At 37.7% G+C, this 22623-nt stretch overlaps 2 protein-coding genes and 1 pseudogene across 3 annotated transcripts; 2 read left to right on the forward strand and 1 right to left on the reverse strand.

Annotated features, from left to right (window-relative positions):
* Positions 1-309: 309 nt before the first annotated feature.
* On the forward strand, positions 310-5291 carry LOC115972618 (vacuolar protein sorting-associated protein 25). 2 transcript variants are annotated; one of them, XM_031092949.1, is made up of 8 exons: positions 310-658; positions 746-831; positions 2289-2428; positions 3251-3304; positions 3378-3431; positions 3540-3628; positions 3726-3801; positions 4973-5291. In XM_031092949.1, exons 2-8 carry the CDS (start codon positions 773-775, stop codon positions 5092-5094), a joined length of 594 nt encoding a protein of 197 aa, XP_030948809.1. In that variant the 5' UTR covers positions 310-658; positions 746-772; the 3' UTR covers positions 5095-5291. The 2 variants fall into 2 exon arrangements, with proteins under 2 accessions (XP_030948809.1, XP_030948810.1); XM_031092950.1 differs by lacking the exon at positions 3251-3304 and having other exon boundaries at positions 312-658.
* Positions 5292-8940: 3649 nt separating this feature from the next.
* LOC115969985 (alkane hydroxylase MAH1-like) lies at positions 8941-16342 on the forward strand. Its single transcript, XM_031089627.1, has 2 exons — positions 8941-10261; positions 15936-16342. Exons 1-2 carry the CDS (start codon positions 8997-8999, stop codon positions 16261-16263), a joined length of 1593 nt encoding a protein of 530 aa, XP_030945487.1. The 5' UTR covers positions 8941-8996; the 3' UTR covers positions 16264-16342.
* Positions 16343-18971: 2629 nt separating this feature from the next.
* LOC115972583 lies at positions 18972-20711 on the reverse strand (annotated as a pseudogene).
* Positions 20712-22623: the final 1912 nt, after the last annotated feature.

Consider the following 22623-nt stretch of genomic DNA (forward strand, 5'->3'; position numbering starts at 1 on the left):
ACATTGCTAACTAACAAAATTGTTTGAAAATTGGTATTAGTTTGCAATTTTCCCATGAACTTGACCCTTCAAGTTCGATAGGGGTGGCAAAATAAGCCCAAACCCATTTGCCCACTCAAATCCACCCACTTTAATTGAACCCAAACCCACCTAATTATTAGTTGGGTTAAATGGACATCAACCCAATTAGACCAAATGATTATTGAGTTTTAACTAAAAAACCATTAAATCCCATTTAACCCAAAAACACTATTCCCAAACTCAACCCAGCCCCTCCCATAAAATTTAAAAAAAAAAAAAAAAATTCTTAATTTTAAAATCCATTCATTTTCTTGTCCTTTCTTGCCTTTTCTCGGAAACCACAAAGAAAATTTTTCATTTCTTTTTCCCTCACTTTCTTGGCAACCAAACAATAGTACTCAAATACTCTCTCTGAAAATCCAGAAAAATTCCTAGCAAAACAGAGTAAGTGTCTCAGAAAATCTCAATACATTTTTTTATCTTCAACCTCAAGCTAAAATCTAAAACTCCTTTGTAAACCCATACCCACGTCAAGCACTCTCTGAAATACTGTCAAAGAATTCATCGCTCGCATCGTCATCAAGCGTACCCACCTTCCCAACACTAATTAGTTCAGCCCGAAGGTCCTTTGTTTTTGGTTAGTGGTTACTGCTCTTATTTTTCTGAAGGATATGTTGATGTTGTTATTCATGTGCTGAAATTCTGTCCTCTTTTAATTTTGCAGAGTTGCTATTATTATTATAATTGAGATATGCAGAAATTGGGTGATTTTAAGCTACCCCACTTCTTCAATTACCCTCCATACTTCACGTAAATCGTCTTCGCTCTCTTCACGTTTCAGATTCTCACAATTTTTTTTATATTTTATTTTATTTAAATTATTGTCTCAATATAACTTGTTTTCTTCCTAATGGAATCTTAATCTCCAATTTATCATTTCTTTTTCATATGTACACTTTATTTAACAATAACATTGCTATGTGGTGGTTTTTGATCTTTTTTTTTTTTTTTTTTGGGTGGGGTGGCCATTTGTATGTTGTATTTTAGCACTGAGAGTTACTTGGAGTTAGCACCAAGTATTAGAAGAATGATAGGAACCTAGGAGTCAGCACCTAGGCTAGGTTGGCTTGGAGTAACCACCAAGCATTGGAAGAAATCCCCACCCCCCTTCCCAATTTTATTCATCCATGATCAACCCTATACAATGAGTTTTTGTATTCCTCTATGCCGAGGGGTGAGGAGGATGATACTTTAACTTGGAAGTTGACTAAGACGGAAGACGGAAGTGTTTGATGTGCTCTCTTACTATAAGTTGCTGTCTGGCCCTCTCACTGAGGTTTTTGCTTGGGAGTGTATTTGGTGTGCAAAGGTGCCTAAACGGGTGTCTTTCTTTTTATGGACAGCAGCTAGGGATGGGATACTCACTATTGATAATCTAGTTAAGAGAGGTCAATCCTTGGTTAATAGATGTTGTTTATGTTGTTGTGATGGGGAAACTGTGGATCATCTTCTACTCCACTGTAATTTTTCTCATGCATTATGGAGTGCAATTTTTGAGGTATTTGTGATCCATTGGGTAATGCCAAAGACAATTTACTCTCTCCTCTTTGCTTGGAGAAACTAGTTTGGAAAGCATCTGTCAATCATATGGAATATGGTCTTGGCATGTTTAATGTGGCTAGTTTGGACTGAACGTAATACACGCATCTTTGAAGCCAATAAGAGACCCTCAGATCTTTTAAAAGCTCTTCTCTTTGGCACTTTGTTTCAGTGGGTGTGTGTTTGGGGTTTTATGGATTGTGTTTCCATTTCTGCATTCTTACACTTTATTAGATTAAGTTTTTGAACCTGCTGTATTTTTTCTTGATCAGAATGTTCACCATCGTGAACATGATGTTCAATTTTTTGAATAAAAGTTTTATTACCTATCAATATATATATATATATATATATTGAGTCCAGGTGCCTTTTAATAAGGTTCCCAAATTACATCCAACATGGAAAGAAAATAAACCCATATTGAGATTACATCAAATATGAATATAAAAACCAAATAATTACAAGAATGTCATTTTTCATGAAAAGATATGTCGATAGTATTCTTTTTGGATGTTTGTTATCTTTCATTGTAATTTTTTTTTCTTGTAATTTTTCTGTTTTTTTCATTTTGATTTTAACATATCTTTTCAACATTGTGTTATTGAATCTTATTTTTCATTTGGAAATTGTGATTCATTCTATAACATACCTTGGTGTATGTTTGTCAGCTTGCAGCCTGTAAGGGACACCCGTGAGAAGCAGGTACAACTTTGGAAGGATCTTATCCTTGACTACTGTAGAACACAAAAGATATTTGTGATTGGACTGGAAGAAGATTTTGCTCTATTTTCAAATCCTGTGATTGAAAGTAAGTCCTTTGTTTTTGTTAGTTTCTAATTTGGTCATTGAAATTTGTGTTGAGTCCTAGAAACTGTTTGGCATATCAGTACCCTGTAAGCTGGACATTGTACATTTTGCCATTGAAATTGGCAGAATGCCCTTAATTCTAGTGGAATTGTTAGCTGTGCTTCAACTGTATTATTGTTCATTATTACTCAAGAAATTGCACTTCATTCATAAAAGTTCAAAATTTTTGGTGTTCTGATATATTTGGGGTTGGAGCAGATCGGTTCTTCTCCATTTGGGAGGTTTTCTTCTTAACTCTTTTTTCCCACCCTGCAATAATTAATAAGTTAGTAAGGGGTGTTCCAAATTGAAGATGACATCAAATTGGGATATCTTCTTCTAGGGCTTTTGATTGTTTAGTGAAAATTTTCTGATTTACTCATTTATATGCATTTAATTATTCAAGAATTGCGCGGCTAGAATAAAATCCTCTTAGTTATTGTAAACTATTATGAAAAGGAAAATTAGGAGATCTTAAATATACTTTTAATTTGTATGCTTGCTTGAAGGTAAAACTTAGAAGGAATCAAGGTGGCTAACTGGCTATCTCCATAATCTGTTCTTGACCAGCCAAATAGATATTGCTGGGGACAAAGCATCAAAGGGGATATTAATTGAAACGTTGGAATAAAAGTTGAACTGTTTCCTCTTTTTTTTGACTATATTTTGTTGCAGGTAGTAGTTTTTCAAATTTATTTGGACAATAATGGTTCTGTATGTCTATCATGTTGTATATAGCAAAAAGTTTCCTGAGCTCATGCCATGAATAATTATATGTTATCAGGAAGAGGATTATTAACAAAGTTGCCACCCCTGTGCAGGCCCCCAAAAATCTATGGCATTATTTCTGCAGCATGTTTTGCATAGTTTTATCCTTTATTTATATTTACTATTCGATTGTGATAGTGTAGGATCTCTAAGTCATGAAGCCAGGGAAGCATTCCTCTCAGCATTAGTTTCAGAAGGTTCGATATGGTCTAGATGGCTTTTTTTCTTGGTGCACTGTAAAAGCCTGCCCGGCTACATTTATGACTTGTGTAGGTTGTTGAACAATTGTCATTCTGATGTTACAGGACGTGCAGAGTGGTTGGATAAGGGACATAGGAAATGTTTAATTCTCTGGCACCGTGTTCAAGATTGGGCTGACATTATCTTCCGCTTTGTGAGTTAAAGTGTAATTTTGATGATAAAATTTCACATCATTAGTAAGTAATTACTTACCATTCTTTTGATTTAATTTTTCATGCATATTTGATTAGGTAAAAGATAATGGGTTGGAGGACAGTGTTATGACAGTCGAGGAAATACGTTCAGGGATTGAATCTCGTGGGACAGGTAAGCGTTGACTGCATATAGTGTAGACCAAGTAATTTTGTAAATGATAGCAGAAACTAACTGTTTCATGATTGTATTGCTGTTGCTACTAAGTATTGCATCAATTAGGAGATTTTTGGGGGAGGGTGAGGGAGATAATTTTGTTTCATCCATTTTTCTAATTAAATTTTTACATGGAAGAAAATTTGAAGTGACGAAAGAAAATGTTTTCCTTCATTTCGGAAGATTAAAAAAGAAATCTGATTTTCCTGGGATGAGTTGTTAGATAGTGTTTTTTTGAGGTCTGCCCCAGGGGCAAGGTCCAACTGTTTACCCTGTCCAACGTTCTTTTGCCTCAATGCAAATAGCACGGGCCTTATAAAAGAAAGGTGGGTAAATGGATGGGGTTTTTTCACTGATCCCAAAAACATATTCAAAGTGTTAGTGCTCATCCATAGTTAAAATATATATATATATATATATATATCTCCTCTCTCTCTGTTGATTCTTGTCTTGATTTGACTTCTTTTAATACTCAGTTATGTACTCATGTTACTTGATGCATCGTGGATAGTTGCTACTCAGATGATTTCTTCATTAAGTTTGTACCGTTGTGCACAGTTTTTAGTACTTTCTCAGTTAACTCATACAAATTCTTTTCTTCAAAAAAAAAAAAAAAAAAGCTCATACAAATTCTCTTTTATATTCAATTACTAGATTTCCATATGTTTGTGCATCTTATTTTTCATATTGCATTAAGGTCATGCCTATGTATATTTCACTGAGGGCTGACTGTGGCTCTTCACTGCATTCTTGATAATATCTTTTGCCTGTTATAGTATTTATGTAATTTAAGATGAGCAAACAATTTAAAATAGTCATTTTGGATGCTCATCGTTGTCATTTCTGTTAAGTGCTGTTTTGCTTCTTGTGAACAACATTGAGTGCTCGAGTCTAATTGCTTCTGGTTTGGTGTGGGTCTTAAAATGTTGTATTTTAAAATGTTGGAATTTTCTCTCTCTCTCTCTCTCTCATTTGTGCATGCACAATTTTTTTTTGAGAAGATTGTGCATGCACACTTAAAAAAAGTACTTTTGTTGACTCGTGATTTTGAATTAATTTTGGATGATTTTGGATGAAAGTTTATACACTTGGTGACTAGAATCTCTCTCTTCATCTGTGAATACTTCAGAGCTTCATGGGATTGACCGGACAATACTAATGCGAGCTTTGAGAGTGCTAGAACAAAAGGGGAAGCTTGCTATATTCAAGGGAACCTCGGCTGATGATGAAGGCGTGAAATTCTCCATGTAATCCCTTCAGTTTGCTTTCTTTCTACAGAATCATATATAATCAGGCAATGCTGGCTGTTGCTTCTGGTCTGTTATAAATGTTATTGTTGGTCTCATTGAGTTTCTTTGAATCTGTTTTGGGCATTTGTCAGTTGGTGGAGACTAGCAGCTGATGATTGAACCTTGTCAAAGAATAAATTTGTGTCTTCCTTTTTATTAGAAGAGAGCCCCGTCACAAACCCTGTCACAAACCCTTTATTTTAATGAAAGGGAACCTTTCTAAAGAAGAGTCATTTGGATTGTCCTCTAGCCAGTAAAATCTATCGGCAATTGAACCTACTACCATAACCAATTGCTAGGCAATTCAAGGGCATTCACAGGCTAAGTAGTCTATGCTCATGCCTAGGAGCAAGAGCCCCATTGCAAACTCAATAGCTAGGATGACAATGGGAGGCTGGGAGCTTTAGAGTTAAAACACTTGAAAGCATTTCTGCATGTAGTTTATGGTTGGTGTCAAAACAAAGATGCACCTTTTGTGTCCTAGACTCCTAATGCATTATTTCGTGGCTCATTCAGCAATTAGTTAATTTTAGATCTTTTTTTTTTTTTTTTTTTTTTTTGGGTTTTTAATTGGGGGGTTACGGGTGCATTGGGTTTTAAAATTATGATTCATCCTTTTATTCTTGGGAAAGAAGATCATTTGTATTGGAGCTCATTAAGAAGTATAGGTTTCAACGTAAAACTGATAGAGGCTTAAGAGCTTGGTTTTTCTCAATATTGATACGTATCTACAATGTCTTCGTTCTTATGTGAATATGGGGAGGATTTGTTGAGGGGGAAGAGTATGATACGAAGAAGTGGCCTAATCTTCTTCCCTAAAAATATCCCTAATTAATTTTTAAAAACCAGCAATATCGAAACTAATTAAGAATCAGGCCTGAGAGCAATACAATTTACAACACACCAAATGCCATATCCACCAAAACACAAGCGTTGACACGTGTTCACTTGTTCAAACACCAAATGCCTTAAAACTTAAAGTGCCCCTGGATCAGTTAACAATAAAAATGTGTCAGCTCAAATTGCTGCCAGTATTGAATTCAGGAACAGAGTTAGGATTTCAATTAAGGTGTGCTGAAATATGAACCCTCTCTCTCTCTCTCTTTTTTTAATAGAACCCTCTTTTTTAATCTCATGACTATCCAAGTTTGCATCCATTTAGTATTAACAAAGTATCAACAAATGAAAAAAATACAAAATAATTGTTTCTTAATACCTTGTAATTCAATTATCTTTCAAAAATGGAATTCGGCATTCTTGATAATTTCCAAATCATATATAATCGAGTTTGTATTAAATGTTGTAGCAATTTTCTTTTCAACGTATAAATCAAAAAGTGTTAAAAAAATCATATTTCAATTGAATCATTTGAATTTTTTCGTTTGAAAAAAAAGTAAAATATTATAGGTGACTTACCCATATTGTATGAATAAAGTAAAAGTGTCATTATTGAGTAAATGGGTGTGTGCATTTTTTTTGCTAGGCCTAATTCCATTTTTTGGCTATTTTCGTGAGCAATAAATGCATAAATCTCACTAGATAATCACATAAACTTCAAATTAGAATGAATATATAGCGCGTGTGATGGGATTGATATAAATTATTATTATTATTATTATTATTTAAATCGTCGAAATATATCTAAAAGAATTACATCAAGCCTTAAAGTGAGAAAAATCTTGTATGCGCTAGTCTCATGAGACCCATAACCATGTCCCACTGACATGTGAGTTAAAGTGGAAAAAGTCTTGTATTAATCGGTCTCAAAAGACCGATATAGGAGATACTTTCTCCTTAATGCGAAAAAAACAACAAGAAGCCTTAAAATAATGCATCTATTATGATAGGGATGTGGAAAATATGTTAATAACAACATTATCTAGCATAAATATTCACTCCAAACGTTTTTTTACTACAAAATCTGACACTGTTCCAGCTAAAGCGCTAGGTTATTGTGAGTTTTTCTACAAAGTACATGTAATAACTTAGGATGCACAGACACGGACATGGATACAAATACGAGTATGGGTACAGGTACGACACAGCGACACAAGCAATTTTTGAAAAATTATAATATAAAACGGCAAGTACGACACCTGTATGACATAGACACGACACGAATGACATCCTTAATGAAGTGTTCATGCATCCTAGGTAACAATGGTACCTTTTTCTACTTTCGTAGCTTCTATATTATTTATTTTAATTTTTTCTTTTCTCTAAGTAATCATGATGCAGTGTAATGAGTTTTTTTTTTTTTTTTGACAAATAAGGAAATCCAGACCTATTCGAGTGTCTAATTGTTCACTTGGGATATATGCAGTCCCTTGATCTACACACACCAAGTTATTACGGGATCCTTTGGAGTAGTTTTATTTTTTCTTCTAATTTTGAATTCTTAAAAGATGACATTTTATTTTAATGAATAATGAAGTGTTAGACCACTGCAAGTGAGGGTCTAGTATATATTGGACGCATCTTGCAAAATTAGATGGTCAAGTATGTGGCTTTGGCTCATTGCCTTAAGTTTTAAGAATACCATGTGGTTGTGTTTTATAAATAAACATTTGCTATTTATCTTTGGAACCAAAAAAAAAAAAAAAAAAATTGCTATTTACCGTTCATATGGATTCCTTAACGCCATCCAAATGGACGTGGGAGACGTGTTTATATGAAAATAAAAATTAAGTTATTTATGCAATTTTGTAAGTATTTGAAAAAAAGATGACATTTGTAAATGATAGTTATTTTCTACAAAATCAAGCCCCTCCCTTGATTTGTGGGGTGTTGCTAGCTGGAAATAAATACAATCCATTACCTACAAATAGAAGATTTGATTCTATAAAAATTAAAAAAATTAAAAAAAAAAACTCTCCAACATCGATCGATCATCCAACATTAATGTAGACAAATCAAAATTTTCAGACCTCTATCAAGAAGAATTTGGTTTTCAACAAATGCTGGCATCTCAGACTCAGACCCAAGTGTTCCAACGCAATTAGGAGTTAATAATTATTAATATTTAAATTTTTAGAGCAAACAGTAATTACTCACTCCAGGTTTGGAGAAATGTCGTAAATCCCCTCTTATTTTTATAAACAACACTGCACCCTTAATTAAGGTTTTGATTTATTTGTCAAATAACCCCATGATCATTTACACATGTCCATAACAAAGGGTGAAAGTAAAAAATAATAATCTCATTTTAAAAATATATATATGTGAGTTAGCATTTTCATAAAGATTTGAATGCATATCCTAGAGAATGTGGATTTCAACAAATGCTGGCATATCTTTAAATGCTCCAACTAAAACTATTAAACTTGCATTGCGTATCTAGCCATTTTGTGTGCCACCTGGTAAATTCAAAATAAATTCGTTGAATAAGGTATATTCAACATTTATCACTAAATGATATAGGTATCCGTTGAATTAAAACATGAAACATATTGAATGACACCAGATTGCTGGAAATTTTGACTCGGGCCAATCTATCTTTATTTGCTCTTTAAATGAATACATAGAAAAAGGTGGGCGAGTCTAAATTTTCAACCAAAATGATATACGTACCATATGTCATTGTTGGTTTTTTGACCAAATTATAATTTGGTAATCTTGGTCTTGCTTCGTGCATATGTCATTTGGTTGGAATTTTGAGTTTTGACATTTGATTAAATCTGTCTATCTTGTACGTATATATGTAAGAAAGTTTTCAAGGTTACCAAGCAAAAGCCCAGCCCCTCTATAAAAACCTTGGAGTTGATTCAAAGATTAACAAACCAAACATAATAACCAGCTCTATAAAAGCCCACCTTAGAAACCACGTACAAACGACCTCAAAAGATTGTTTAGATACCAAACCCAATGGCTATATTTGATTACATTGAGATATTGATGCTATTGCTTTACTTTCTCTCTCTCTTCCATTGGAGTTGGAAGAGGATATCACCCATTACAAACTGGCCTATTGTTGGAATGTTGCCTGGGCTTCTTTGCAAGGCACCACATATCCATGAGTATGCAACCCAAGTTCTGAAACAAAGTGGTGGGACATTCAAGTTCAAAGGACCATGGTTTGCAAACATGGACTTTTTGGCCACTTGTGATCCCATGAATGTGCGCTACATATCAAGCAAAAACTTCGCCAACTATCGAAAGGGTCCAGAGTTTAAAAAGGTTTTTGAACCTTTCGGTGATGGGGTTCTCACTTCTGATTCAGATTCATGGAAATCTTTCAGGAAATTGATTCATTCGCTGATTAAACACAGAAAGTTCCAGCTATTTCAAGAGAGATCTATGCGGCAAAAAGTATCACAAGGCCTTTTCGCTGTTCTTGATCATGCATCAAGACTAGGAACTGAGATGGACTTGCAAGATGTTTTTCAGAGGTTTACCTTTGATAATACATGCTTGCTGGTTCTAGGCTTTGATCCAAACTGCCTTTCTGTTGACTTACCAGAAGTGGCAAGTAGAAGAGCATTCGACAAAGTAGAGGAGGCTGTGTTTTACCGGCATATGGTTCCGGAATTCATTTGGAGGATACAGAAATGGCTGAATATAGGAGAAGAGAAAAAGCTACGCGGAGCCATGGAGACCTTAGATTGCTTCTTGTACCAGTGCATATCATTGAAGCAAGAAGAATTTCGCAGGCGCAGAGACCAAATGGAACAAGTTGAGGAGAAGGATGAGGATTTTGACCTATTAACAGCTTGCATGGCAGAAAAACTAGAAGAAGAAGAAGAAGAAGAAGAAAAGGAAATTGAAGGAAACTTACACATGGATGCTTACAAAAAATCTGAGAGATATCTAAGAGACATTGCTTTCAATTTCACTGCAGCTGGGAAAGACACTGTGAATGCAGCTCTCACATGGCTTTTCTGGCTAATTATCACACACCCTTTGGTTGAAAAAAAGATTCTAGAAGAGATCAAAGAGAATTTGCAGGCCAAAGAAGATGGAGATTGGAGGTTTTTCAATGTAGAAGAGCTAGGTAAACTAGTTTATCTCCATGCAGCCATTTGTGAGACCCTTCGGTTATACCCATCAGTACCTTTCAATCAAAGAGTCTCTATTCAACCAGACACTCTTCCAAGTGGCATCCGTATTGATGCAAATACAAAGGTAATGGTGTCTGAAAAAATCTGAGAGAAATCTAAATAGAATAGAGAGAATTTCATTGATCAAAAAAGAATACACGAAGTTAATGAATAAAATACACAGTGCTCTGTTTATATACACAGTGAACATAACTAACTCTCAAAAAGTGGCGCCAAAGTTAGTTAGCTAAACTTCTGGAATTTACACGTGTCAATACTGACTAACTACTTCCTAGAATCACGGGACTCAAATCCTCAGCACTCTTGAATGAAGAACTCGTGATGTGGAACTGCTTCAATTGCTTCCCAGACTTCAGTGCTACTCTGGTCAGCTATTGATGCATCCTGTGTGGCTTGGTCCCTGCACTGCCTATCAGCTAGTGCTGCATTCTTTACAACCCTCGTGGCTTGATCAATGCTCTTCACCTCAGCAGCAACTGTACTAGCCATCACACTTGTACCTTGTCTCATGCCACTCTGTCCTGCAATATGCTCTGCAGTATGCCCTGCATTTTTAACACTCCCCCTCAAGAGCACAGCTCTTGCCTTGTGACTTGACTTAGGTGGGGAAGGGTATTCTACTACATGAGCAAAGATATTGATTACACCCAATCTAGTGATCAATCTCAAGTAGTTTTCAACTCCTAAGGCTTTTGTAAAAACATCCGCCAATTGATTTTTGGTTGAGACATAGAAGGTCTTTAGTGTACCATCAAGAATCCTATTTCGTACAACATGGCAATCAGCTTCTATGTGCTTGGACCTTTCATGAAACACTGGGTTAGCTGCTATGTGAAGTGCTGCCTGGTTATCACAGTATAACAAAACAGGTCTGTCATGTTTAACATGTAAATCCTCTAATAAATGTAATATCCAAGTCAGCTCACATGTGGTTGTGGCCATTGCCCTGTATTCTGCTTCAGCACTTGATCTAGACACTATACTTTGTTTCTTAGATCTCCAGGACACCAAGGCATTACCCAAGAACACACAATAGCCTGTCAAGGACTTCCTTGTGTCAGGGCATCCAGCCCAATCTGCATCACAGTATGCCTTTAAGTGCAAATCAGAATCTGTGGGGAAGAAAACACCTTGTCCAGGTGTGCCTTTAATATACTGAAGTATTCTGGTAGCAGCCTTCATATGTGGTACTCTAGGTTGTGCCAAGAACTGACTAAGCCTATGTACTGCATATGTGATATCTGGTCTGCTCAAGGTTAAGTACATTAGCTTCCCAATAAGCCTCCTATACTGGCCAGGATTAGAAATCAGATCTCCACCACCTTTGGATAACTTCAATTGCTGCTCCATTGGTGTTTGAGTTGGTTTGCAACCTGTCATTCCAGTTTCTTCAAGAACTTCAAGAGCATATTTCCTTTGTGTTAAACTGATCCCAGTCTTGTTCCTTGCAATTTCCAAGCCTAAGAAAAACTTGAGTGATCCCAAGTCCTTGATCCCAAACTTCTGATCTAGCACTGACTTCAGAGAAGCAACACAATCAAGATCATTACCTGTAATGATCATGTCATCTACATAGACCAGTATTGCAGTAAACAAAGAACCATTCCTATGAACAAATAGAGAATGGTCTGCTTGGGACTGAACAAAACCAAGCTGTGTAATTGTTGCTGACAACTTTGTGTACCATTGCCGAGAAGCTTGTCTTAAGCCATAGATTGATTTCACCAGCTTACAAACTTTAGGAGCAGATGCTGCTTTAGGAACTGAAGCAGAAGAAGAGACTGAACACTCCCCCTTACTGTGAAAACCAGGAGGCAAGACCATGTAAACCTCCTCATCCAAATCCCCATGAAGAAAGGCATTATTAATGTCTAATTGATGTAAAGGCCAAGACTTAGCAGCAGCCAAAGCAAGCAAGACCCTTACTGAAACAGTCTTAGCAACTGGAGAGAAAGTCTCTAGGAAATCAAGGCCTTCTCTTTGGGTATAACCTTTAGCTACCAATCTTGCTTTATACCTCTCAACACTGCCATCAGGATTGAGCTTGACTTTATAAACCCATTTGCAGCCAATGGGAAGCTTACCAGGAGGTAAAGTAGTCACATCCCAAGTGTGATTTGTCTCAAGAGCTTGAACTTCCTTGTCCATGGCAGCTCTCCAAAGAGGATCTTGAACTGCCTGGGAGAAGCTCTGAGGTTCTTGAGGACTAGAACCAACTGTCATGAGGTAAGATTGGTAACCAGGTTCCAAGTGAGAGTAGGTGATGCACTCAGCCAGATCATAAGCAGCACCAGGAGCAAATGCAATACAAGCATAATCCTGCAAGTATGCAGGAGGTCTAGTGTCTCTAGTTGATTTCCTGAGAGGCACTGGAGAAGCTGGTACAACTGGTGGAGAAGAAGGGACAGCTGGAAAAGGAACCTGACTAGAACTAGGTGAAAGATCAGTAGACATGGAAGAAGAAGGAATGTTATTGTGAACAACAGGATCAGTAGAAACAGAAGAAGGGAATAAGGCATTATCAATTTCATTTGGAACAAAATCAGGAACACTAATGGGAGTGACAAAGGAATCATTACCTGCTGAAGAAGAGGGAGCAACAACATCATCACAAGAAGGAATGGAATCTGAAGCATCAACAGAAACAGATGCAAAAGGAAAGGAATGTTCATAAAAAACAACATCCCTAGAGAGAAACACACTTTGAGTGGCTAAGTCAAGAACCTTATATCCTTTTACCCCAAAAGGGTACCCTAAGAACACACATTTCTTTGCTCTTGGGGCAAACTTTGTTCTATGATTAGAAAGTGTAGAAGCAAAACACAAGCAGCCAAAGACTCTCAAATGTGAATAGGAGGGTGGAGAACCAAACAAAGTTTCAAAAGGAGTGTGATTGGATAAAACTGAAGATGGAGTTCTATTTATCAAGTAAACGGCTGCAAGAACAGCATGACCCCATAGGTGTAAAGGCAGGTGTGATTGGAACATGAGAGCTCTAGCCACATTTAAGATGTGTTGATGTTTCCTCTCAACAACACCATTTTGTTGAGGGGTTTCAACACAGCTTAATTGATGACAAATGCCTTGCTTAGCAAAGAAATCCCTCATGAGAAATTCTGTACCATTGTCAGACCTAATGGTCTTGATCTTTTTAGAAAATTGAGTTTCTACCATGGTACAAAAGCCTTCTAGAACAGATTGGGTTTGAGACTTATGTTTTAAGAGATAAACCCAAGTACACCTTGAGCAATCATTCACAATAGTCAAGAAATATTTGCAATTATCAATGGTGGACACTGAAAAGGGACCCCATAAGTCACAATGTATCAAATCAAAACAAGAAGTAGAAATTTGAGAACTTTTATTGAAGGGTAAACGTTTTTGTTTTGCAAGTGGGCAGATTTCACAAGTAAGATCCTCAACTGAAGTACAAAGTGGTTCACCATTATTCCTAATTGAAACTAATTTGGCATTAGACAGATGTCCTAATCTAGAATGCCATACATGAGTGCTAAGAACAGAAGGTAATGCAGCAGAAAAGGAAGCAGCAGAAATGGAAGCAGATAGTGAAGTGGAGTTGCTCCTTTCCAGCAGGTAGAGTCCATTGCATTCCTTACCCAGACCAAGTGTGCTCCAATGAGCAAGGTCCTGGATAAAGCACAATGTCCCAAAGAAGATAAGACAGCAAGAAATAGATTTGGCCAACTGACTGACAGAAATGAGGTTAAAACTGAATGATGGAACACATAACACATTGTAAAGAGTAAATTTGTCTGAGATCCTCACAGTACCAATGTGTGTGACTAAAGCTATCTCACAATTTGGCAAATTAACATGAGTATTTAAGACAGTGGTGATAGAAGTAAAGCAAGTGACTGAATGTACCATATGATTAGTGGCACCTGTGTCTATGACCCAATCAGTGGTATGGAAACACTCTTTATCAACTATTTTAGCAGAAAATATAGAGTGCTGCAAAGTAGGTTTGAAAGAAAAGCTGGAAGTAGTACCTGACATAGTGTCAATGAAGTTGGAATTGTTAAGGGCTGATGAGAGAGGCACACCAGTTGCAGCAGGCACACCATGAGCTTCAGTAGTCAAACCAGAGACACTTCCACTTGTACTAACAGATGCAGCATGATGTTTTTGACCTTGATCAAAGCCTGGTTTGAAAAGAGCAAGGAGCTGCTCACACTGTGCCTTAGTAATAGGACATTGAGCAGATGTATTCTCTGCATCAGTTCCTTGTGGAAAGGAAACCTGATTAACATTGAACTTCCCCTTCTGCTTATAACCTGGTGGATAGCCATGGAGTTTGTAACACTTTTCCACAGTGTGTCCAAGCATGTTACAGTGGGTGCACAAGGGTCTTTCCTTCTTAGGTCCAGCCTTGTTACCAGAATTCCCTTTGGCATTAGCATACATTGCCACTGAATCAGGTTTAGGAATGTAGGCAGAACCATTACCATGACCAATTCCTTTATGTGCCTCCTCTTGAAGAATCAAGGAATACACCTTGCTCATTGGTGGAAATGGCTCAAGCATGAGAATGTGACTCCTCACAGTCTCAAAATTCTCATTGAGCCCCATTAGAAACCTCATCACATAGGATTTCTCATGAGCAATGCTGAGTGTCTTCATCGCACCACAAGTACATGCTGGCAAGGGTTCATAATGAAGTAGTTGATCCCAAAGTTTCTTGAACTTAGAGTAATACTCAGTCACTGACAATTGACTCTGAGTTATCTGTGAAATTTCTTGTTGAAGGTTATAAATCTTTGGTCCATTTCCTTGAGAAAATACACGTTGCAACTCAAGCCACATCTCCCTTGCAGTCTCACAATACATAATGCCACTTGACACATCAAAATGCATTGAATTGATCAACCAAGAAAGCACCATTGTGTTACAGCTTTCCCAATCCTCATACAATGGAGAATCATCTTCAGGTTTCTCAATCTTTCCATTTACGAAGCCTATCTTTTTCTTGGCAGTGAGTGCCAGAACCATAGCCCTAGACCAAGATTGATAGTTCCTCATTCCCAACAATGGCTGTGTGACCAAGATATTGCCTGGATTCTCACTTGCACTTAACAGAAAAGGATTGGGTGGATTGCTCTGTGTATTAGAACTTGAGACTGGTCGCATGGATTGAGGTTGTGTTGAATCAGAGTGATCATTTCCTTCAACAGAAGCCATGAATGATCTTCAAAGCTTGAACAACAAAAGAAACTTCAATGAAAAGAAGAAACAGAAAGAAATTCTCGAACGATTTCTCAGCAGAAAAAAGAAACGAGGAAATTTTCTTGAGGAAAATTTCTGTTTGGAACGAAAGAAAACTTCTGGAACCAAACCAAAAGCTAGGAAATCAGTGTAAACTGTGCTAGCCGCTCTGATACCATGAAAAAATCTGAGAGAAATCTAAATAGAATAGAGAGAATTTCATTGATCAAAAAAGAATACACGAAGTTAATGAATAAAATACACAGTGCTCTGTTTATATACACAGTGAACATAACTAACTCTCAAAAAGTGGCGCCAAAGTTAGTTAGCTAAACTTCTGGAATTTACACGTGTCAATACTGACTAACTACTTCCTAGAATCACGGGACTCAAATCCTCAGCGCTCTTGAATGAAGAACTCGTGATGTGGAACTGCTTCAATTGCTTCCCAGACTTCAGTGCTACTCTGGTCAGCTATTGATGCATCCTGTGTGGCTTGGTCCCTGCACTGCCTATCAGCTAGTGCTGCATTCTTTACTCTGTATTCAATGGGAAGTATGGAAGAGGTATGGGGTGATGATTGCTTGGAGTTCAGGCCTGAGAGATGGATCAACGAGCAAGGAGGAATCATTCACGTACCATCTTACAAGTTTATCGCGTTTAATACAGGACCTAGGAGTTGCCTGGGTCAAGACTTAACTTTCTTTCAAATGAAGACAATTGCAACCGAGATACTTTGGAATTATCGTATTCAAATGGTTGAAGGTCATCCTATTTCTCCATGTCTTTCCGTTATGCTGCATATGAAACATGGTTTGAAGGTTAGGGTCTCGAAGAGAAGTGATGTTTGAGGACGAGTACTTTGTTTTTTTTAGGACGAGTACTTAGTGGTGGAGATTGTAATAATAATGACAATAAAGCATGCATGGCTCTCTTTTGACTAGTTCTAATGTATATCTGTATGACATGCATGCTTGCACAACAACAATAGTAGAATGATGCATGATTAGTTATACGTAAGTGATACTTATTTTGTAAGATTTTATATAAGAATAATTTTTAATTATCGATCGAGTACCTGTGAAGGAGCGTTTAATGAAAAAGATATTATCCAATAATAAGATTTTTTTTGGTGCCAAGTTATAGGAGTTTTACCAAGAGCCTTGTACTAAACTAGTTGTCACATTTTAGAATTTCTTGAGGAAATATCCAGAATTCAAATCTTTCATCCCGGTTATAACTATTGGATTATATATATATATAGACACACATATGGTGTTAAAGATCCTGCCTAAGTTGGCCGAACGTACACTTTGATTGTACAGATTTTGTTATGATAATGAAATTTAATTTATAATATGATTTGTTGTTCAAAAAGCATTTAAGAATTCAAACAAAGAGGGGAAAAAATTATAATAAAAAAACACACAATTAGCTATAAAGACAATTGAAGTACCTTGTTAGAGCATTCAAATTGAAGGAGTTATAATAGCCTCAAATACCCAAAACTCCCTTTATTAGAGCTGCCAAAGTTAAATTTTTTTTAACAACTTACTATAGTAATCTACGATTAGAGCATTCCCATCAAAGGTTTCAAAAATTTTAGCATTTAGCATCTTAAAAAACCACTCTATTAATTTTAACAAATAATTTTACAATACACTTAACATCAAAGATTCTATTTTTACCTTCATCTCATTAAAATAATATGAACAACATATTAAAATAAAATAAAACTTTCAAAAATAGTTCATAGCAACCAATCACTTTCACCGCCACCACCACTACTGCCACCACCACTGTGGCAGCCACAACTTACCAAAAAAAAAAAAAAAAACACACACACACACACACAACAACCCACTACGAAACCCATTAAAATAGACCAACACCCCCAGCCACAACAACCACCATCACAATCACAAGCCACCTCCAAAAAAAAAAATCCACCAAGACCACCACCACCGGAAAAAGGTTTAAAAAAAAAACCCATAAAAAAACCCACAATTGCCTACCATTACCATCCACCATGACCTGGAGAGAGAGCAAACCCATTGTGACCCACCATGGCCCACCACAACACCACCACCACAACACATCGAACTCATGACCCAAAATCCACCACCACCACCACCACTATAGCACAGCAAATCACGACCCAAAACCATTTACCACCACCACATTTTTTTTTTTTTTTTAGAGAGAGCTTGAGCAAGAGGAGAAGAAGAAAGAGTAAAAAGAGAAAAAGAGATAAGAAAAAGACAAACGAAAAAGAATGGAGGAGAAGAAGACAGCAAATCAAGATTTTTTGGAAGAAAGAGAAATAAATATTATTTAAGAGGAGAAGAGAGAGAATGGTATAAGAAATTAATTTTTTTTAAAGATTGTTGCTACAGTAAGCCGTCAAAGATAACAGCTTACTGTAGCTTGGGTGCTAAATGTTTTAGCTTTACCATAATTGATGTAGATGCATTGCAAAAAATTAGCATTTTAGTATTTTGAAAACTTTGATACGAATGCTCTTAGAAGCGATTACTGTAGCAAATTGCTATTATATTTTTTATTCCTTTCTTTCTCTCTCTTTCTAATTTCTAAGGGTCTGTTTGGTTGGAAGAGTGGAAAAGTGAGAGGATGAAAAATTAGTGGGAGGATGGAAAAGTGGGAAGATAGAAAATATTTATTTTTCCCTCGTGTGTGTTTGGTTGGAGGGATGGAAAAGTGGGAGGATGAAAAATTCTCTTGTTTGGTTGAAAAGAAAAGTAGGAGGATAAAAAATGTAGTTTATATAAATTGACTATTATACCCTTATTACATAATAAGTAAGAAATAGATTTATTTGTACTCATTAAATAATATAAAATTTATCAAAAATTATATTTTTCAATGAGAAGTATTACGTCCACAACATTTTTCGCAATACTTTCACAACAAAATTTATGTGGAAAGTTGTTACTAGTTCTAATTTGAACCCACTACTGAAATTATTTTTTTACTCACCAATATTAACTAATAACAATCTGTTACTTAAAATTTATTGTGAAAATATTGTGGTAACATTTCTCAATTAGGATTTTTTATTCATTATATTATTTCTCATTTCTCAACCTTCATTTCATCTATACGTTTTTCTTTTCTTTTTTCTTCTTTTTCTCCTTCACACACGTTGTCCTTATCTCTATCCCCCTTCTTTTATTTTCTTTTTCTTCCTCATTCAAGAATATTCTAACACTAGCAAGCACAGCTCTCATTCTCTCTTTTTTTTTTCTCCAACGCTCTCTCTCTGTTTTTTTTTTTTTTTTACTTGATTCCAAAACGGGGTATTTGTGTAAAAGTGCTGTGAGAGCACTTTTATCTCCAGCCTTTTCCTCCCAATTTGGGAGGATGAAAATTGTGGGCCTGGGAGAGAAAACTTTCTCCCGGGTTTTCCTTCCTCTCCATTTTCCTTCTTTTGCCAAACAGTGGAAAACACTGTTTTCCACCTTATTTTCCTTTCTCTATTTTTCATCATCTTTATTTTCACTCCAACCAAACACAGTGTAATAGTCTAACAAATATAAAGTCTCATAAAATAAGTATCACTTATGTAGAACTAATCATGCATCATTCAACTATATTGTTGATGTGCATGTCATACAAATATACATTAGAAAGTTTAGAACTGCTCAAAAGAGAGCAATGCTTTATTTTTATTATTACTAGTAGCCTACCCTACTAAATACTCCTCCTCAAACACCACTTCTCTTGGAAACCCTAACCTTCAAACCATGTTTCATATGCAGCATAACAGAAAGACATGGAGAAATAGGATAACCTTCAACCACTTGAACATGATAATTCCAAAGTATGGCTGTCACAATTGTCTTCATTTGAAAGAAAGTCAAGTCTTGGCCCAAGCAACTCCTAGGTCCTGTATTAAACGCAATAAACTTGTGAGATGGTACATGAATGATTCCTCCTTGTTCACTGATCCATCTCTCAGGCTTGAACTCTAAGCAATCATGGCCCCATACCTCTTCCATACTTCCCATTGAATACAGAGACACCATTACCTTCGTATTTGCATCAATATGGTGGCCGCTTGGAAGAGTGTCTGGTTGAATAGAAACTCTATGATTGAAAGGTACTGACGGGTACAACCGAAGGGCCTCACAAATCACTGCATGGAGATAAACTAGTTTACCTAGCTCTTGTACCTCGAAAAATCTCCAATTTCCATCTTCTCTGGCTTGAAAATTCACTTTGATCTCTTCTAGAATTCTTTTTTCAACCAAAGGGTGTGTGATGATAAGCCAGAAAAGCCATGTGAGGGCTGCGTTCACAGTGTCTTTCCCAGCTGCTATGAAATTGAATGCAATGTCTCTCAGATATCTGTCAGATTTTAAATAAGAATCCATCTTCTTTTCATTTCCTTCCATTTCCATTTCTGCTTCTTCTTTTTGTACCATGCAAGCTGTTAATAAGTCAAAGTCTTCATCCTTCTTCTGGTCAGCTTGCTCTATTTGGGTTCTCTGCGTGCGAAATTCTTCTTGCTTCAATGATATGCACTGGTACAAGAAACGATCTATTATCTCCATGGCTCTGCTTAGCTTTTTCTCTTCTCCTATATCAAGCCATTTCTGTATCTTCCAAATGATTTCCGGCACTATATGCCGGTAAAACACAGCCTCCTCAACTTCATCGAATGCCATTCTATACGCGAGTTCTGGTAAATCAACAGAAAGGCAGTTTGGATCAAAGCCTAGAACCAGCAAGCATGTATTATCAAAGGTAAACCTCTGAAAAACATCTTGCAAGTCCACCTCAGTTCCTAGTCTCGACACATGGTCAAGAACAGGGAAGAGGCCTTGTGATACTTTGTGCCGCATAGATCATCTCTCTTGAAATAGCTGGAACTTCCTGTGTTTAATCAGTGACTGAATCAGTTTCCTGAATGATTTCCATGAATCTGAATCAGAAGTGAGAACCCCATCTCCAAAAGGCTCAAAAAGCTTTTATATTCGGGTCCCTTTGGGTAGTTGGCGAAGTTTTTACTTGATATGTAGCGCACGTTCATGGGATCACAAGTCACCAAAAAATCCATGTTTGCAAGCCATGGTCCTTTGAACTTAAACGTGCCACCACTTTGTTTTAGAACTTGGGTTGCATACTCATGGATATTTGGGGCCTTGCAAAGAAGCCCTGGCAACATTCCAACAATAGGCCAGTTTGTGATGGCTGATACTCTGTTCCAACTCCAATGGAAAAGAAAGAGAAAGCAAAGAGATGGCAGAAATATCTCAACGTAATAAAAAATAGCCATTGGATCGAGTTATATGACTGTATCTATGTTGGTATCAAAGGTGGGCTTTTATAGAGCTTTTTAGGACTTAAAAAATGTGTACGTGTTGATGAGGATAAAAGGAGAGCTTAAACCACACGGACATAAAGCCGATGGATTAATACTTTTTCTTTGGGCGTAGTAGACGGTGCTTATGCTGACGGTCATAGGATCAGCTGACTCCGTGGTTGACGGCTCAAATGCTGACGGTATAACAAAGGTGACGGAGGAAAATTGAGGCTGACGGACCGGGCACAAGTTTACTTGCTTCCCACGCTAGATAATATTTAAAGGATCCCCATAAGGAAAAGATCCCGTAAAATACGCTCAAAAGGACTCCTATAAGGAAAGGACTTCTACTCCAAGGTAAAGAGGTCAACCTTCTACTAGTATAAAAGCCCAAGCATCCTCACAAACTGAGGTACGCATAATTTACCCTCTCTAGCACTCTAGAGCAGTGAGAATAGTTCTAACTTGACCTTCGGAGGGTGTTTGGCCGGTACCACACCGGTACTCTCTGCTAGGTTCTTCCTTTTCGTTGTGCAGGTGCCGTTTGATCGTACGAGGAACGTGTGACTCACTGGTGATACTATTTTCGGCTTCATCAGTTGGCGCCGTCTGTGGGGAACGTAGCACGTTCTCGCTTCCTAGACAAAAGAGTTACATGGTACTCACTCGCTCAATGACGACTACCAACGACGCTCAAGAAGAAGAAGCCCCTACGACTGCTCTTGAAAGACAGGTGAGGACACTCGCAGCTGCCGTAGAGCGCTTCACCAAACAAAATCACGACCTAGAAGAGCAACTGAGACAGAAGAATGCAGCCCCCAACAACCAAGGAGCAGATCAAGAGGGAACTAGCGCTGACAGGAGAAATCAGGAAGGCCCCCAGGCCAGCAACGCCCCGAGCAAACTAGAACGGCAGAACACGAGCATCCCCTCCCTCGCAGAGATTGCTCCGCCACTTGTTATCGCGGAGATGCAGGCCATGAAGGAACAAATGGAGGTTATGATGAATGCTCTCAAGGGATGAGTATCAAGCGACCTGGACGACCTTGTCAACCGAACTGACTCGCTGTTCACCGCCACCGTCAACTCTTACCCTTTACCAAGCAAATTCCGCATGCCACAGATAGACAGTTATGACGAGGTCAAGGACCCGCTGGACCACCTGGAGACCTTCAAGACCCTAATGCACCTTCAAGGAGTAGCGGACGCCATCATGTGTAGGGCCTTCCCTACAACACTGAAGGGCGCAGCGAGAATTTGGTTCAGCCGACTGGCACCAAACTCCATCGGCACCTTTAAAGAGCTCAGCGCTCAGTTTACCGCACACTTCATTGGAGGCCATCGATACAAGAAGTCTACAGCGTGCTTGATGAGCATGAAACAGCGAGAAGATGAAACTTTAAGGGCTTACATCTCCCGCTTCAACAAAGAGGCATTCTCAGTCGACGAAGCCGACGATAAGATCCTTGTTGTGGCATTCACGAATGGATTGAAGAAGGGAAAGTTTTTGTTTTCCCTATACAAAAACGACCCTAAGACCATGTCGGAAGTTCTTTACCGCGCCACGAAGTATATGAACGCTGAAGATGCCCTATTAGCTCGGGAAGAGAAGCCCAGGAAAAGAGAACGACAGGAAGACAATCGGCAGGACCAAGGCCGCAAGAAGACAAGAACAGGAGACCGGAGGGAAGAAAGACGCCCTAGACCAATGGGGGGAAGGTTCACGAGCTTCACTCCGCTAACAGCCCCGGTGGATCAAGTCCTTATGCAAATCAAGGACGAAGAGGCTCTGACGTTCCCAGGAAAACTGAAGAGCGACCCCAACAAACGTTCCAGGGATAAGTATTGCCGTTTCCACCGCGACCACGGCCACGACACGGCTGAT

This window comes from Quercus lobata, chromosome 12 (genome assembly GCF_001633185.2).
Source record: "Quercus lobata isolate SW786 chromosome 12, ValleyOak3.0 Primary Assembly, whole genome shotgun sequence".
In the NCBI taxonomy this organism is placed as follows: Eukaryota; Viridiplantae; Streptophyta; class Magnoliopsida; order Fagales; family Fagaceae; genus Quercus; species Quercus lobata.

Coding starts and splice junctions, on each gene's coding strand:
- LOC115972618 (XM_031092949.1), top strand. CDS start 773: ATGCAGAAATTGGGTGATTTTAAGCTACCCCACTTCTTCAATTACCCT. Junction 3,305..3,377: donor CAGGCCCCCAAAAATCTATG/GCATTATTTCTG, acceptor GTGATAGTGTAG/GATCTCTAAGTCATGAAGCC. Junction 3,802..4,972: donor GATTGAATCTCGTGGGACAG/GTAAGCGTTGAC, acceptor TGAATACTTCAG/AGCTTCATGGGATTGACCGG.
- LOC115969985 (XM_031089627.1), top strand. CDS start 8,997: ATGGCTATATTTGATTACATTGAGATATTGATGCTATTGCTTTACTTT. Junction 10,262..15,935: donor GCAAATACAAAGGTAATGGT/GTCTGAAAAAAT, acceptor CCTATCAGCTAG/TGCTGCATTCTTTACTCTGT.